The sequence below is a fragment of the Bactrocera oleae genome, chromosome 6, assembly GCF_042242935.1.
Source record: "Bactrocera oleae isolate idBacOlea1 chromosome 6, idBacOlea1, whole genome shotgun sequence".
In the NCBI taxonomy this organism is placed as follows: Eukaryota; Metazoa; Arthropoda; class Insecta; order Diptera; family Tephritidae; genus Bactrocera; species Bactrocera oleae.
In genome coordinates, this window is record NC_091540.1 from 3,429,564 (window position 1) to 3,448,622 (window position 19,059).

The 19,059-nt window shown below is 33.5% G+C and overlaps 2 protein-coding genes across 2 annotated transcripts; both read right to left on the minus strand.

Moving 5' to 3' along the window:
* Positions 1–215: 215 nt before the first annotated feature.
* LOC106616337 (ionotropic receptor 75a) lies at positions 216–3,002 on the minus strand. Its single transcript, XM_014232952.3, has 7 exons — positions 2,903–3,002; positions 2,604–2,779; positions 1,839–2,207; positions 1,643–1,779; positions 882–1,488; positions 536–816; positions 216–470 (listed from the first exon to the last, which is right to left on the minus strand). Exons 1-7 carry the CDS (start codon positions 2,991–2,993, stop codon positions 257–259), a joined length of 1,875 nt encoding a protein of 624 aa, XP_014088427.2. The 5' UTR covers positions 2,994–3,002; the 3' UTR covers positions 216–256.
* Positions 3,003–6,213: 3,211 nt separating this feature from the next.
* LOC106616338 (ionotropic receptor 75a) lies at positions 6,214–9,205 on the minus strand. The gene is made up of 7 exons (XM_014232953.3): positions 9,166–9,205; positions 8,665–8,837; positions 8,002–8,367; positions 7,811–7,947; positions 6,878–7,487; positions 6,541–6,818; positions 6,214–6,473 (listed from the first exon to the last, which is right to left on the minus strand). The coding sequence occupies exons 1-7, from the start codon at positions 9,203–9,205 to the stop codon at positions 6,215–6,217; spliced, it is 1,863 nt and encodes a 620-aa protein (XP_014088428.3). The 3' UTR covers position 6,214.
* Between the last annotated feature and the right edge of the window lie 9,854 nt (positions 9,206–19,059).

The following is a 19,059-nucleotide window of genomic DNA, read 5'->3' on the forward strand; positions in this document are numbered from 1 at the left end:
AAACACGTTTACTTCGACTGCACCGAATAAAATATACTCGTAGTAGTAGTGCTTGGAGTTCTCAAATAAATGTATCTGATCAAACTGCAGAGTTGTTTCCGCATACAATCGAGATACATATTGTGTTCTAAAACTTCTACTTTTATTCAATTTTGATTTTTTTTTATATAAATACTTTCACAGGTTTTGCTCATTTCTCAAATCTAAAGAAATTCCACAATACTCGTTGCTTTTTTTGAAAATTTAAAAATTTATCTCATTTAACACTCTTACTCAAGCGTTTAATGAGTAACTCCGCTCCCAACAGTAGCAGGCATATGATGTAAGAGAAAACCAACATTAGAAAGAGTGGTGCCGCATATTCCATACCCACTGCGAATAGATAATTAGTCGGTACGCAGTTCAATTTATTCCTAACCCAATAATGTCGATGCTTATGGAAAACGCCCGTCTCCAACATACGCATGCCGCTTAGAAAAAGAATTTAAATATTTAAAATAATACTGAAAATGTCATATGATACAAAAAAATGTACCGCACACGCGTTAGTTCTTTGTATGAAGAGTTCTTGTGCAGCTGCGTAAAGAGGCTTTTATCCGGGCGAAAATTAACCTGATTCAAATCACAAATCTGATGAGGTAGGAAATTTCGTTCCAAAAATGGGTAAGCATACGAAGTCTCAAGCACGAAAACAAAGCCTGGTTCATCACGCACGCGTAAAACGCCCTCTTCTACCGAAATCCAGACTTTTTGCGGATTTTCACTCGACTCAATTTTGCGATACACAAAGCGACGCACATCGGGCAACTGGGAGCCCTAGAGAAAGAATGAAAGCAAGTTAATAACATTTTTATAAATAACCTGCGACATGTTCCACTTACATTCAAATATACATAGGTGTAGGGCAAGGGCTCCAAACCAACCGGCAAAGCACTATCAGCCAACTGACCCAATGTTTTAATATCTGATTTCGGCGGTGTTCCAAGCAGTGTTGAAAGCAAAATCGACGTGTAGTAGTTATATATTATGAAAGTGGCAAAGTAAAGTGAAAAATAGGCCATACGACCACCCGCCGAAAACGGTACAATACTACTACCCTGATAACAAGCCGAGCCGAAAGCCAATAGTGTGGTCGCCAGCAAAGAGGGTTTATACGGTAAATGAGTACGAAAGTTACGTAACTCCAAAGCGAAGATGCGCCATAAAAGAACTGCTACCACTATCAACAGTATAATGAATACGAGCCAAACTGAACCATCGAAAGGTTGCAGAAATGCTTCACCTTTTATGCTGGAACTACGCGGTGTACGAAAGAGGCAGATCGAACTAAAGCCACCAGTTTCGACAAGTGGTAAAACGTGTTTAAGACGCACAGGCGTGCTGAGAAAAGGTGTTGATAAAAAGTCGGCCTTACCCGAAACCAAGTCACCTATACCACCACCGTAAGTTTCATTGATGCCCCAGTGAGAGCGGAAAGTATAACGCATTCTAATGTTAATGAGAGAGTTACAAGAGAGATATTTGAGGGATAAATACAATATAAAAGTGCGTTGAAAGAGAAATAATTCAAGAGAGAATGTAATAAATTAATTGAAAATATACGGATCTATAACTTTTGCTTCCAAGATTATGTAGTACTTACTTGCAACCAAATAAATCTTTATAAATCAACAAAATTCTAAATCCAAAACGCGTTATCGGATCAACATCCGAATTATTCTCAGACTTGAGAAAATCAGTAAGCACCGTTACGGGTGAACTCAACGGTAATTTAGTGACCTGTAATGATATTAGAAATATTATAAGACCCTTTCGCAGTACTCCCTCCATTCACATACCACCACAGACACACGCATTGTTATATCATGCAACTTAACTCGATTACCATACTTGGAGCGCGTATGTAGTTCAGAGAGATAACGTTTAATATAACATGTTTTCATATTGCATTCAACTTCACAATCAATGGTCATATTCAGTTTACCACCCAAATAGTGGCCGTTATTGTAGACATCGTATTTTACAAATGAGGTCCTGTTCACGTCGGTAACCACGCCGAGTAGTGTTGGCTCCAAGATAGCGTAAGTAAGCTCTGCATCCACATCAATATTAGCATCGTCGAAAAGACGTTTGAAATTGCTTAGATCGGCTGTACGATCGTACAGCAGCCATTTGTAGTGTTCATTGTAGAGACGGCTACGATTAAGCTGTAGAATGAAGCGCATTATTGATATAATTTGCTAATATCTTATATATTGTTGAAAAAGAACTGAAAAAAACCAACCATCAGCTAATGGAGTTAAACTCCAAAACATACAGAAACGTACAACTTGGGAACATAACATAAATTACGTGCTTTCTGCGGTCGGTGTAGATAGAAACAACTAAGGATCACTTGGAAAATCGGATATTTTGCACAGTTATTTCTAATTATTATTTTTTTTTTTTAATATGTGACAATTTTGTATCCTGAATCAGTTAAATCTAAATATATAATACTTTCGGAGACATTCCTATAAAGACTACAACTCATTCATATAGACTACAAGACCTATTTATAACCTATTTCTATAGACTATAACGCTTCTTTATTCCATACTCACGATACTCAATACTTGCTCCGCACTATTGCAATTCATATCAAGATATGCACCCAAGCCAGGCCGATTATGTAGTAAGTAACGGTATTCAAAGTCGCTTGAACTATCAATGGATTCGATGTTTACAAAACTTGAATAAAACGAGTGCTCGTTCAGCATTTTTGAGAAGTCACATTGAGCTATAAAGAAGATAAAAAAATTCGCAATGAAAGAGGTTATCAGTGGCAAGTGAATTGGTAAACAATATGAACTTTGCGAAACCGAAATTTAATTGATATGCAATAATATACATTTTTACTCACTTTGCAAACTCCAACAGTTCAGCACAACAAGCGAATTGGTATTTGTATTTAGAAAATGGTGTAGAATAAAATTTAAGAGCAGTTGCTTCATTTTGACGATGAAATTTATGGATTTTAGAACAATGTTCTTACTATTTGAATTTCTAACAGACAAAGGGTGTATTTATATAAGACCAAAAAACTGCATTCCAGTTAATGACGAAAATTATTTTAATTTAATTATAATGCTGCTATTTGTTTTTTATTGACAAGAAAGGTCACATTTCTACTAAATCGCAGTGTGGACAGCACTAATCAAATTGTTTAGGCAAATACAATAGATGATCACTCAATTAATGCTATCAAATGCGCTCTATAGGCTTAAAAATTATTTGTTATTAAATTGTCGAATTAACCCTTTAAGGGAGCTGATGTTATTTTTAAAAAAAAGCTGTTTTACAGACATTAGGCAATTTAAGTACATTAAACAACGTATAGATTTTGCGATATTGCTCAAATGAAACAGAAATTTACGCATATATCATAATATTTGCAAATACTAACGGTAGAAGAGTTAATGGAAGATAAAAGATATTTATTATATATACATGATATATTTATAGGATCGATGTTTATTAAATTACACTAGAATGCTAAAAGAATCACTATTGCTTGGTAATTTAGAACACTTATTAATTTATTAACTTTAATAACTTACGAAATAAATAAAGGTGACCACTTGTAGATATAAATTAGTTAAAGATTCCTTTCAGCAATAAAACATACTCCCCAGCAAATCCATTCGGCTACAATCAATTTTGTTACTTATAAGCACAAAAGCAGTTAGAGGGTTAAAGTTGTTCAACACTGATTGGTAATGAATATGTCAATATTGATATTACATTCATTTCTGTAACTTTGATTGATGGACTATAACGCACGCATAATTATTTAAGTGCTGTTCATAACCGTAATGGTAGGTACGCATATTTATCTTACATACTTGTAGCAATAAAAACGTAATATGCTCAAGCTTGCTTGTTTTTGTGAACTTTTGTTGACAAATATTGGTGTCATCTAAATCATTTTCATAGTATTCATATTTCAAAAATACCTTTTTCTCTCCAAAATCAGTAGATAGAACTATATACAACTTTAATATTTCAGTATAACCCTCCAGTTTTACCTGAAATATCTGATGAGACTGCATAAAAGGCTGTCCATCGGGCTACCGAACCAGTACAGGAAATACGAAAGTCACTAAAAACGATATGCAAAGAAATTTCCGAAAGAGCTGACAAACCGAGCAGAGCGAGATGAAATGCCTTAAGGACATACACCATCGCCACGATCATGTGCAAGAGAGCCGAGGGAAACACACATGCTTAGTCTAATGACAGGTCAAAACCTACTGGCATCACATGCCACTCGTAAGGGCATTACTAACGATGACACATGTAGGAAGTGCAGGGAAGAAGGCCTGAGAGATACGCTGGAACTCCTCCTATACTTCCGTCCAGCAATAGGAGCTTCGCAGTTCAAATGATTAGATGAAGGATCAAATATAAATATAAAATTGCTATTAAAGTTCGCAAAAATCGTTGACGTTCTGTTTAATGAATACCTCAGCTCAAATTAAATTGTACCTCTATCTGGCGTTAATAAGTACCAGTAGGTCAATGTATGGCGTGGCAGCCGGCACCTCAACTTTAAGTTCCATTTTTAGCTGGCTTTTTTATTGATAAAATTATAATGAATTTTGTCCAATTTTTGCGTTGTAAAAACGGATTTTTAACTTAATCAATGGTTAAATTCCAATCACGAGGATATTTCTTTGTCAAAATAAATTTCTAAAAATATTTCCTTAACTCCAGATTATAAGATGATTATATAATATAATACTCTAATAAAGTATATAAAAAAGCTTTTATTAACAAACCAGTTTAAAGGTTACAGAACTCGAGCTCGCTTGCAATTTTCAAACAAACTCAACAAAAAATAACTATTCGCCTTGACCTCAAATGCGCCAAGGCACTTACATCACAAGTAGAAGGCGATTGTCCATGAGTTATTATAATAGTCCCCATTTAATATTAAGCCCTCGAAGTGTGAGCTTAACAAATGAAAAGCGGCAGTCTAACCTTAGCGGCTGCTATTACAGACAAACATAAGCAATGAATACAGGTGAAAATTTTATCGTACTTCAGGAAAATATATATCAACATAATAAAAATTTTGACAATTAGACTCTTCAAACCCGCGCACACTGAACACACCTCGTATTGTTATTTTGTTTACTATTATATACAACTTTCAAAGATAAAAAAATCAAGGTTTCAGATGTGAAATATTTAAGCAATTTTAAAACGAATTTAAAGAACTTACCTTAAACCATTTATGCTTAAAAATAAATAGAAAAACAACAACATATTGAAATATAACTAATATAATTTATTTTTTATTAATATATATGTATGTTTTTTAATTTACTTAAATTATTAGTAAAAGTCAAATAATTCGGTTGAAGCACATTCATATTATTATCGCTTTTAACTACATCTGAAACTAGTAATAAAATTATTTGTTAATTTTTGAAATGTTATAAAATTTATATATATCTTGTTTTCCGTTACTTTGAAAGTGAAGAAAAGTCATGTAAGAGCAGAAAATAATATTTTCTGTAATACAAGCTGAATAAATGCAAAATTATAAGAAGAATGTTCGTTAGCAAAAATTGTATTCTGTTTAAATTTCGGTTACAACTGGAGACAAACTACTGAGAGAAATTATGGCATTTATGCCAGCGTTGGCCATGGCGTATACGTAATTTCATGTAATTTTGCTATCACTCCACTTAACTTATTCATATTTCATAGGTAAAATGTGTTGAAAAGAGCTTTTTATATGAATTGATGGAATAATTTGACATGTTAATTTGAAAAAAAAGATACATATGCATATACAGGGTAGTCTGCGTAGAAAGTTATAACATATCTATTTGTTTAGTTTAAGAAACAAAGCATATATGGATTAAAAGGATTTTAAAAATTATGGACACAGCAGTAACTATAAGATCAAGAGACCCAAAAAATTAAATCACTGTCTGCTTTCCTGAATACAACCCCCGAATACTTCCATTTTGAACAACTACATACAAAAACCTATATGCGACTGTGAACTTGTATTTCGAAATTTCACAAAAAACAAACTAGGGAGTGTGAATTTTATATGCTTAATCATTTTGCTTTAAGTATTAATTACACAAGTAGTTATACAGTATTTAAGTAAAGCATTTTCTAATTTAAACAAATATTTAGGAACTTCAACCAGCTTCTACTCATTGTGCCAATTCTCGCCAAACAAAATATTCTCCAATCTCATTTTTCGATCGGCCCAATATTTCTTATGCATAATTTCAAACAATAATATGATAAGCACCAAAATATATGTACATGCCAGGAGCATAAATAGAGGCGCCATGTACTCCATGCCAACTTCAACAATGAAGTTGCTATCAAAACACTCCAAAGTGGACTGCACCCAGTAACGGTGTAACTTCAAATTGACGCCTGTCTCCAAAATGCGTATAACTCTACAAATTATAAAAAAATTTAAAAAGCATTTAATTAGAATTAAAGTATATTAATATTATTTTTCACCTCTGCTTGGTAATCTCTTTGAAGCTGGAGTTTTTATGCACTGCGCTGTATAGACTTTTCTCGGGACGAAAGAGTATTTCATTCAAGTCACAAATCTCATATGGTTTATAGTAGCGTTTGACCAGCAGAAAGCCAGTGGAGGCTTCGAAACCAAAAACGAAACCCGGTTGATCACGCACGCGCAATATACCTTTCTCCAAAGGCATCCAGATAGCTTTCGGATTGGGTACAGAGTCTATTTTGTGTTTGAAGCGACGTACTTCCGGTAGAAGAGAATTCTATTCAAATAAGATTTCAGTATTTTTTATACTAACCTTTAGAACTGTCAGATACTCACATTCAAATAGGTCAACGTGAATGGCAAGGGCTCCAGACCGACTTCCAAAGAACTGTCCGCTAGCTGACCCATTGTCTTGATATCAGATTTGACTGGGGAGCCAAGCAGCGATGAAACCACAATAGATGTATAATAGTTGTACATTAGAAACGTTAATAAATACAATGTATAGAATACCATACGCCCACCCATGGAACCCGGTACCATATCACTACCCTGACTGCAGGCTGAGCCAAAGGAAATTAAAAAAGTAGCCAGCAGCGATGGCATATAATCGATATAACGCTTATACATGCGATAACGCTCCAATCTGAAGATGCTCCATAGAACGATAGACGTTAGAAGTAGCAGCAAAGCAAAGAGCAGCCAGACGGTGGTGTTGAAAGGTTTCAAGAAAACGTCACCCTGTATGCCGGAATTACGTGGTGTACGAAATAGGCAGATCGAACGAAACGATGAGGTCTCGGCAATTATAGTGAAAAATTCCATACGTGGTGGGGTTGGTATAAAGGGTGTGGACACAAGATCAGCGCTTTGTACGGCCAAGGCGCCAATAAGGCCACCATGTGTTTCATTGATCGTCCAGCGATTGACAAAAGTGTGATTAGCTCTGTGAAGGAAATAAGAGAGAGAGAGGGAGAGGGAAAGTGAGACTAAGAATAAGAGATAGAATTTAATATAGAAGAGAAGATATATATAGGGGGGGGCGAGATGTATGAGTATATACGAGTATAGAGTGGGTTAGAGAAAATTAGCGAGCAACATAATAACAGAGAGAGAACGAAATAGTGAAAGTGAGGGACATATATACAGAGACAAATGTATACAGAGAGCAGGATAAATAATAATAACTAACAAAATTGTAAGCGTGAGATAAAGTGAGATAGAAAAACTTGTTTCCAAGCTTTTAAGTTAAGTCTATTAGTGACTTACTTGCAACCTAAAACTTCTACCAAAATCGATAGCGCCTGAAAACCAAAACGTGCTATAGCATCGTAGTTGGTCCCATTAACCGAACGCAAAAATGCGAATATTTCTTCTGGGGGACTAGTTATAGGCACTTTTGTTACCTGCAGGTAGATACTGCTTAATATTTCGCTTAACTTTATACTCATCGTACTTACCACCACAGTCAAACGCAGTGTTGCATCATGCAATGTATTTCTGTTACCATATTTGTTACGCAAATGTAATTTCGAGAGATATTTATTGACGAAACACTCTTCCTCATTGCAATATACCTCACGATCCAATGTCACATTCAATTTGCCACCATAATAATAGCCGTTGTTGTAAACATCATAGAGTGTGTAGCTGGAAAAGGCTGTGCTATTCCAGTCATCCTCTAGGCTATTCGAAAATGCATAGGTAATTTCAGCATCAACAGCAAGATTTTGTCGTTTGAAGAGCTTACGAAAGTATGTAGCATTAGCGAAGTCGTCGTAGATCAACCAGAAGAAATGATCACTGAACAGTCGCTCGTGGCTAGCCTGAAGGAATAGGTTAATTTAAATATTTAGAGGTGTAGACAGGAAAAATTATTTGTATTGTTATATTAAAAGTAAGAAAATTAGATACGTAAGCAAATTTAATGTTCAGCCTGAAAGTAGGTAACAATAAATAAATTACGTCCGTAAAATTTTTAAGAGCGCAGAGAATGGTGTATTTGTTTAAGAGGCTTAAAAATCGCAGATGGGAAGCGGTAACCCCTCTCAATGCGTTTATTTTTTTATGACTGGTTATCTGAGGCATTGACCAAAAATTATTTGTGTCAAAATCATACTTACAATATGCAGCAGTTCCTCAGCGCTTTCACAATTTAAATCCATAAAAATGCCCATAGTTGGTTTTTTGCCAATTAAACGATACTCAATGCCTTGAATAGCCTTCGAATTATTCAGATTAATATAGTCGATATAAAACGAATTCTCAGCGGCTAATTTGTAGAAAACTAGTTGTGCTTAAAATAACAGAAAAATAAATAAATTAAATTAGATATAATATTAATAATTAAATAATAAATCCAGCAATTTGTCTAATCTAAAGTAGATTAACTAATTAATGGAAATAAAAAAGTAAATATTTATATACAGAAGACAGATTATGGTTTAGGATTAGGATAGTGATTAATTAAAATTATTTCACTCATAAAATCCTCTAACCGTATTTGGAATATTCAATATTTTTGTCGAGATTTTACAAACATGTTTCAATATTTTTTTCCAAAAGCTTAAGCCACTTTTGAAATACTAAATTTTAGAACACTTCAAAACAAAATTTTCACTTACTTTGCATATCCCAACAGTTGAAAGATACCAACGTCTTCATATTGAGTTTTAGAAAATAGTATATAATAAAATTGAAGAGTTTCAAATTCATTTCTAATTGTACAGTATGCTATAGTCAAATGACAATTCGTTAAAAGTGAGTATAAGATTAGTTCGCCAACAGTTTGGGGCAGCTATTTATAATGAAAATCTTTTTGTCAACGGTATAAAAATTTCTTTCGTGGTGTAATTGTCATAAACAGCTGTCACTGAACACGGAAACTGTCATAATTGACAGCTGAATTCTTTACGGGCAGACATTTGTTAACACAATAATTGGTCATTCAAGGAAAGGTGAGCATAAAACTTTAAATGTGTAACCAACAGGTGAAATCTAGCCATGTATAGAGTTCACACAACCAACCGTGGTTGGGGAACATAATATAATGTGATTAAAATATAAGCCATTCGAAATAAATAATAATTTAGCGCATATAAAGCCAAGAAATTTATATTGGTTTTCTGTTAATTCCAGTGGTGCTCAAACTAGTGTGAATTATAGTTTGTCTTTCACGTTTTACTTACCGGAATATCGACTCACCTAAACTAAGAAGGATAGTCCTTGAGTTTTTGAGCTATCGATCTGAAATTTTAAAGCTGCTTATTTGTTGGGATCACCGATATCGGACCACTAACTAAAGTATGCATACAAACTGAACGATGAAACTCAAGTCCTTTTATGGAAAACTTTTTTATTTAACAAAATATCTTTACGAAATTTGGCATGGATTATTTACCAAGCCAACGCTGCAATCTCTGAACGAACTGTTGTTATGTCCTTGTATGGAAAATTTCTTATTTGACAAGATTTGTTATGGATTATTGTAAGAAATAATTCTGCAATCTCCAAAAATGTTATTTAGATTGGCCCACTATTGCATAAAGCTGCCATACAAACTTACCGACCAATAGCAAGATAAAGATTTTTTGTACGTTTTATTGCTATAAGAAATGCAACCGAAATGCCGGCTCAGTCCATTGTTCTGTGACAGGACATGCATATCAAACCCCTTTCGCTCACTGCTATTGACTTCTGTATATCGTTCATTTGTTGTTGTTTACCAATTTATACAGTCTCACATAAATACATATGAAAAATTGTCAAATGTTTCCCTACTTTTCCTGCGAAATGAATTTGTCAGCTAATCGCGACATTTATTGTCCTGTCAACTGTTGACAATTTTATTGAGCATGAAATGAAATAAAAATACAAAATAATAAAATATTTAAGGGGTGACACAATAAAATGCTCAACATTATCGCACAATACTGTTGTAAAGCAGTTGACAAATGATTGTCGTTGAAAGGTTAAAAATTGCATTAACAAGTTGACGCTCAAACTACGCCAGAAGCGACATAACTGTGGTTTTCCGCTGCGTTTTGGCATTTTTAACATTCACAAACACACTTATACATATACAAACAGCTTACTACCCCACACATATTTGCTATGCAACAATTTTTCAGTACTTTCAGCAACAAGTGTCACACCTTCACGTGTTTGTTGGCTATTTTTGCTCTCTACTCATTCCTCTTGTTTATTTACACTTTTTCAACTTCCTATTCAGCTGCGCCGGCGCCGATATTCAGCGCCTGCTTTTGTTGATATCAGCAATTGCATGCCAGCAGCAGTAATTTTATGAATGAATTCCAGCTGAGACACAAACACACATACACATATGCAGTGATTGAAAAAACTAAAGCTCTAAAAGGCACCCTACACAAAATGCCTGCGGTTTTGCCTTTCCTAGGCAGACGCTCACCCACACATACACGGTCACGCACAATTTATACGCTTCTTCGCTTCGTTTGCGTTTAAATCGCTTTTGCGCCACTTTTTTGCATTCATATTGTGTGTTGTTGTTGTTCGTGTTGCTTATTTCCTCCTAGCTTATTGCGGCTTCCTGCCTGCTGCACATGGCTTGTGGTTGTCCATACACACACACACACACACACATACATGCGCACTAGCTGTCTGTCTATTTGTCTGCATTGTTCTGCATTTGTCGTTGGTTTTTCTGTTTTTCTATGCATTTGTGTTTTCCATTTAGATGTTTTGTAGTTGTTATTGTTGCGTATGTGAGGGTGTGTGCAAGTTTGTGTGCTGATGACCGTGTTGCAGCATGTAAAAAGCGCGCCCTTTAATTCGTTTAGGTTCAGTCGGTGTTGCGCGTTTGGCGCGTTCTGTTGTTCATTGGCGGTAAATCCGAAAAAGCGTTTAACGGTTTGAAGTGAAAGTATAAATAATAAATAAAATTAAATGTAATTGAAAAATTGTGTGTTTGTTGAGAAAAAGTTAAAAAAAAATTTGCAAATTGTTGTTTAATGAAAAAAGTATGTGGCACGGTTAAAAAAAAAATATATTTTATAAATAATTATATAAAAAAAATTTTCAAGTGGTTTAGAATTATTTTATATACAAAAATACACATATTATAAACCATACAAATTAATTAATTTTAATTTATAATAAATATATAACATTAATCAAAAAATCGAAAATTACAAATAATTTAGCAAAATAATATTGTGAAAAATCTTTATAAAACTAAAATAATATTATAACAAAAAAAAAAATTATTTGAAATAAAGAGAGAAAAAATAAAAATCAATAAACTTATATTAATTTAATTTCTATACAAATTTGTTCTAAAAAAATTTCAACTTGCCATGTAACTGAAATATCGAAAGAAGTATTGGAATACGAAAATATATGTACAATATTTAACAAAGTTATAAAATAAAATAAAAGATACATATATAAAATGACATCTTAACTGTTTTTGGTTTTGTATTAATATCTTCGCATTCCACTCAATTTTTAAATAATTCGATTAAACCAAAAAACATCAATTTTTAAAAGAAAAAGTTCTACAGAAATCTTAACCGTATGCAAGAGGCATACCAAGTGTGCAGAGATTTTGGAGAATTAAAAATTTTGAAGAAATATATTAAATATTTTTCGAGTTACACGCGATCCTCGAAGCCTCTAAATAAAAATGTATTGTATGTCACTACTGCAGTGATACCGACATTCTCCATAGGTGAAGCCTAAAACACAAAGTATCACTAAAAAATATTGTCAGTGAAAAAACCTGCGATGGAAAAAAAATTCAAAAATTTACAATGCAAATTTCCAAAAAAAAAAAGCTGAATTTTACCCAAAATTTCGTTCGTTTTTAGCCTGCCAAATTCAATTTTATAGTTGTAGTAATCAGTTCCTAAATTAGGTAGGTCATTGTTTGAAGAACTATATACAGAACCTTCAATAATTACTTGACGGTGATTATTTGCCTTCGAGTAATCATTGTAACAAATTTTGAAAATGCACTTTCGAAGAAAAACTGATTAAGTTGATTGAAGGTGATCGTTTAGAAGGCTGTAACTAAAAACTATTTGAGATATCGATTTATGGTATTATGACACGTTATTTTTAAAGGTATAACCTATAAAAATATTAAATTTAATTTTCAATGTTAATTTTTATTTTAATTTTTAAATTTTACACTCGGTGCGCACGTAAATATAAATTTACTCAATCGAGATACACAAAATGTATTATTTTTAAATAAAACACCAAAATTTTTTCATTTAAATGATAATTAACAATAATAATTGAAGCATTCAAGTACCATAAAAAATTTTATATAAATTAAAATAAAAGTTCTAAAAGCTAATAAATTACAAGCTCAAGGCTCAAGTTTTAAAATTTAAGTATTAAAAATAAAAACTGTTTAAAAAAAATTTAAACACAGAGAAAAATACATAAAACGCGTTTTTATTTCAATTGGCCAAATTTATTTTAAAAATATTTTTTAAATTACCTTTTTACTAGAAAATGGTGTATGCAATAGTATTCTCTGGCAGTCAAATGAATTAAATTCGCTAGGCATCAAAAATTAACCAGAAATCTCATCAATAGATAAAATTGTGTAACAGCAACTGACATCAAAAGCCAGCGTGCCAGCGTTTCTTATACTTATGCTACACATGTATTTAAAGCCGCCATTAAATCGTTACACATATTCACATATAATTTTATGCAAATAAGCAAGAATATGCACTTGCAACAACAACACAATGAAGCAATCGCAAGTTAAAAAGCATAACTGGACAATCACATGGAAAATTGCACATTTGCAATTTGGCACCAATACACTGCCAATATTAACACAACAGATTTCAAAGCGGAGATTGAAGTGTTACTCAAGTGATATCAATAAAAGTATATTGCCATCAATATGTGCGACCATTCCCACTAGCATATGCATTTAAGAATTTACTTACGTTGCAAGCGTTAAATGCAAATGCAAAAGTTACTTTTGAAATGTGTATATTATTGTATGAATTGCTCTTAGTTGGCACAATTGCAAGTGGGCACTTCGCACTTAATAAATTGTTGTGAGTTTTTGGTGTATTCAGTTTTTTTTTCAACGAGGAGTGTGTAATCATAACTATATATAGTACTTAGTTTAAAACAAAGTTTTTGTCCATGAAGCCATCACGCTTGCTTACTATTCACTATAAAAACACGAAATATTCCAATGCAAAAAAATGTTTAAGTTACTTGGTTTTTAAATAGGGTATCTACAACAGCTCAATACATTGAATGACTGCTTCGTAGAAATTTCTTCTATTATGGTTAAACTAATTTTAATTTGCTGCACATATTCGGATTTCATTTTTTGAAAGTAAAAAAAATACTATATCAATTATTTTTAAAGTGTATTTATACATACATATTTTAAGAAAACTCAGTCAAGTGCAAAAACTTATATATTTTTCGAGTTACACGCGATCTCCAACAGCGCTAAAAAAACAGGTCATTCAGTGCTGCAGTGATTCAGGCCTTCTCAGCGTATGAAACCTAAAAAATATAATTTACTACAAGATATTGTTTGCACAAGGGTCTGCCAAAATTCGATTTCTGATCGCTGACTGATCTCTCAAGAAAATATGGAAAACATATATTTAAGAAAAACGCGAACTGGTCAGCTACACTGTAAAAGACTGTAGCTTAAAAACTATTTAAAATATAGATTTAAAATTTAAGTATATAGAACTTCGAAATATGAAAAAAATTATTATAATTTTTTTTTTATTGAATTAATGGCATCATAAATGGCCTCAAAGATATGAAGCTCTCACTCAGCCTTTTAAAGTAATACAGAAGCTTTCCAGAGTCACAACAGCTGCTCCAAATTCACTTCTCTCGAGTTTTGTTGATAATTATTTGCATTCATTGCTTTATCATCAGATATCTTCAGATCTTAGACAGTGATGTTTAACCGTTTTTACTTGACTCCAAGCTTATATCAAAAACGTAGAGTACCTATTTACAGGCAAAGGATTGCTGATTCGAAGTTTCAGCACTGTATTTCCCTTTAAAAGTGGAATTTCTCTCGAAAATTGTATAAATATAGTTCACATAGCGGGTTCGAGATCATATTGAGGACTTAAACATATAAAACAATTTCTAAAGACCATAGTCTAAAGAACACACTGATAAAAAAAAGCTTTTTTAATGGAATAAAAAAGTTATTTTATTCTTAAAATTGTTGACGGAATAATTTGACCAAAGATATTATAAAACAGTGCAAGTATTTACAAAATGTCAAATCCATATAGGCTACAGTGTGTTGCCCATTTTAAATTTTTTGTACATATGTATATATTTATTGGCTATTATATCATCGTGTTTATTCATAAATTTAAAAAATTACCGTCATAAAAAATATATTAAAACCAATTTTTCAAAATTAACGAGAGCTTACCAGAATATATAATTTAACTAACTAAAAGCTGTTAATGGCATCAACCACTGCAATTAGGTGCTCAATGATAAACAGCTGCTAAAACTTCTATATAAAAACTTTAAAACATATGTGGCAAAATAACATAGCTGTTTACTGCGGCTAACCAAAGCTATTTGCATAGAGAAAATATTAAAAAAAAAATAAATTTCAGCAATTGAAATGAAATTGAAATAAAATACGCTTTATTAACACCCCAATAGTACAGCTTAAATATCATATACATACAAATCGGTAATTACCTTTGCAGCACACACCGAAGCCAATTGAAATTATGCGTAAATTACATTTCGATATTTTCGTGTGATTTTAAAATCCACATCCAACATGTGTATGGTGTCTGCAAAGAATTATTATTTCTTTTTTACAACAACACTACAGCGAAGAAGTCAATTTAAATGGCAACCGCATTCATTAACTTTCATTAAACTTTTGCGGCTTTGCTCGCCATTGAATGGCTGTGCAGCAGTGCGTGTACTCAACTTATACAATAATTTCCACGGAGCAAAGCAGGCGGACCTGGACCTTTGGCGAAAAAACCAACAATAAACAGTAATTTTCTTTAAATTTAACAGAGTCAGCTGAAAAATTAACGCACGAGTTGACATTAAATCCGAGTATGTGTGTCTGTTTATGTGTAAAGACGAACTAAACACTTGTGCAGCGAGGACGACAGGTGGTATGAGTGATGTCAGACAATTAATGTAAGCATATCGGCGACTACTTTGATATCACTGCGCTGAAGCACAGCAAAAATAAAAACAATGTCACAAAGGGTTGTCTGCCGGCTGCTTCGGAGGCTTTACATTTTTATTAATTGCTATTGTTATATTTATTCTTTTAAAGCGTATTGTTTTTATTTTAGTTTTTTTTATTGTGTTCCAAATTTTCACCAAATTTTACGCCGCTTTATCAAGATTTTATTTATTGTACAATATTTAGACAAAAGCTTTACAAAGGTGCTTTTAGTTCAGTTATTGGGCACCGAAGTTGCTTCAGTGCTGCGTCACCAGCAATTACATTTCGCTTTCACTGCATTTACAGGTTAGCATATTTTTGAATGCCTTTCTTTGTTAAACACTACAGAATGTTGAACGGTTTCGAAATGCGTCGAATTTATGCGAAGTGACCGCACTTTTATTTGTTTTTTCTTCGCATTTTTTATTTACATTTTATTTGTTTTATTTTTAATTTTTGCTGGTATACTCTGTGCAATTTTCTTCTTCTACCAATTTCCCAATATTTGAATGCCTGTTTAACCCTTCCAGAAGCTTTTATTTTACTTTTGCAAACAATACTGCCAGCACTGGCGCAGTTAACGCTTTAAGTGACGCTTAATGTTTGTGGTGTGAGAAATTTCGGCACCACAGACAGCAAAAGACCATAATATAAATTTAAAGTAATCTTTAATCGTTGAAATAAATTTTCAATGTAAATACGACTCTGTCTAACGGTCATTCAAAACACTTATATAACACCTAGCAATCGGAAAAATTTGAGCTCCTTTTTTTAACTTTTACTTTTTACGTTTTTGAGTAATCTATATTGAACGCACTGACTGACTTTGTTGTAAATGTCTCAATCTTGTCATAATTAGAACTCTTACTTCGCTGACAGCTTACTATTTACCCATATAAGTGCTGTCAAATTTTCCACCTTGAAATTACCGTCAAGTATAGTTTCCAGCTTTCCCTAGAATACGTACTTAAATTTTTGGGTTGTTCTTTGTTTCGAGCCACGCAATAACTAACGGCATATACCCGTACTATGCGAGCTTTCGGGCAAGTAAGCGGTTCAGTTCGCTTTTCTTTGAATGAGATTTGTTTCCATCCAAAGCAGTGTACTCACATTGCTTCAAACCAAAAGCAAAAAATCGGTATTCAATCAAAAGTTCGGCTGACCAGTTAGTGGGCTGTAGGCGTCTTTTAAATGATTGGGTGTGGTTGAATTGTGAAAGAGTTTGTAGTCTTAGATATTATAGAGAGAACAAAGTAGTTGGTCGACAAGTCTGAAATGCGCTGCTAAAATATATTGTACAAGGGAGGTCATATAGGTTAGTAGAGAGTAATATTTTTATTTTTTACCCTAAACATAGATATTTTAAGTTTGGCACGAAGTTTGTAACATCCAAAAGGAAACGTCAGAGACCCCAAAAATTAGATTCATATGATTAGTATGACTAGCGACTAACACTCTAACTCTGCTTTTAACTGATTGAAATATCTGCTCCTTCCATTTCTGTAGCTTTCTGCACCATAGAAGTCAACTGCGTTGTATCTTTAAAATAGTAGGAAGGGTAGAGTCAAAGGTTTATGGCCGCAACACCCACGGTTCCGTTAGATTCTTATTTGAAAATATTACTGAAACGTCAAGCAGCCTGCAATCCATCGATTTAAGTTATTTTTGTGCGAGCAAATTTTATTATTCCATGCGTTCTTCGATCAAATCTAAATTGCAAATTATTTTCACGTGACTTTAATTTATTTTCTAAGTATTCGATACGATTACGCTGAGATCTCAGAGTGTGTGGCAAGTCCACTCATGATTTTTGTCACTATCGCCACTAAAAAAACTTTCCATAATAGAAGACCAGAAACCTATTCCATACTTAGCCTAGCCTCGTACCAATCTCCAAGGTAGTCATAGTAAGCAGACCTTTCAAAATTCGCTTTACATTGCTATCAAATGCACTTAATCGAATTAAATTGAATCACATGGCACCGAGACACTCTACAACCGCCTCCAGCTACAAACCGAAACGCCGTAGCAGCAGCCTCAACAAAACTGATGGAAAGGCATAATTGTTATTACCAGCTTCATTATCATTACTATCATTTTTCGAACATATGGAAGTTAAATGAAATTTTCAATATTAAATTATCTGCACCAATACAACGCCAGCAAACACACAACTTTAAACCCACATTGTTCACCTCATATTGTGACCAGCCTCTGTATCAGGGGATTTGTGGTGATGGTCAAATGAATTGTTGAGTGAATGAGGGTTAAGCATTTGCAGCTTGCAGCTTGAGACTACACCCCTGGCAGCGACCATTAGAAATGTTTACAGGCTGGGCACTTATACTACTGCTTCTTTAACTGCTAAGTATTCACGTTAAGTGTGTTTTTTTGTTGCTGCAACTTTGACGCATCGAATTTCCATAGCATTGTATTTGTTGTTGCTTCAGTATTGCATAATTATGATTATGTATATTGCAAGGCGACGCAGACACTGTCGCTGCTTTGTTGAAGAAGTGTGTATTTGCTGCCCGTTGTGACAACTGACATGACCATCATCAGCTGGGAATTCGCTTAGTGCGCTTCCTGCCGCTTGTAGGTGACGTATGTATGTGAGTAGTGGCAATAAATGTGCGGGTGCATTTCTACTGCTCGTTTGCTTTGGTCGTGAATTTGTTGATCAAATCTCATCAATGCTGCATAACTCTTTTCCGCCTAACGCCGTCTCTTCCGCTCTTCTGTCGCGCATAAACTTAAGGTTTGTTCGTTATGCAAAAAAGAAATCTAAGCAAGCTTTTGACCATGAATTATCTGTTTGTGGCGCTGTTGCGTAAAGCGTATTGCTCAGCCGAAATGAGTCATTTAAGCAGTTTGTATTTCAACTAGGGTCTTATTGTGACTAAATTGAATAAGTGATGAGTGACAAACTGGGCTATTGAGAATAAAATAAGAGACTTGGTAATGATGTCGTAAGGTTAGTAAACATGAATAGGAATTTAATTAGGTTTCTTGTCTCTTTAGAAGTTATATAAATTGTATGTCTCTTTTGGGCATTGAATGTTGGCCCAAAAAAACTAGTTCGATGTTTGGAAATTAAGAAAACAAAAATTCAAAAATCGCAAGTTAAAACTCAAAAGGCAGAAACGATATTTCTATGCGTGCCTTTGTTTTAAAATGTGATCACGATAATTGCTGAATGCTGAAATTTCATTTTTACAAATTAAGAACTAGAAGCGGCAGTATGCGAAGCAAGAGCTGAGGATGACTACATGACTCTGCGAATATTCAGTTTTCAGCCGATTGA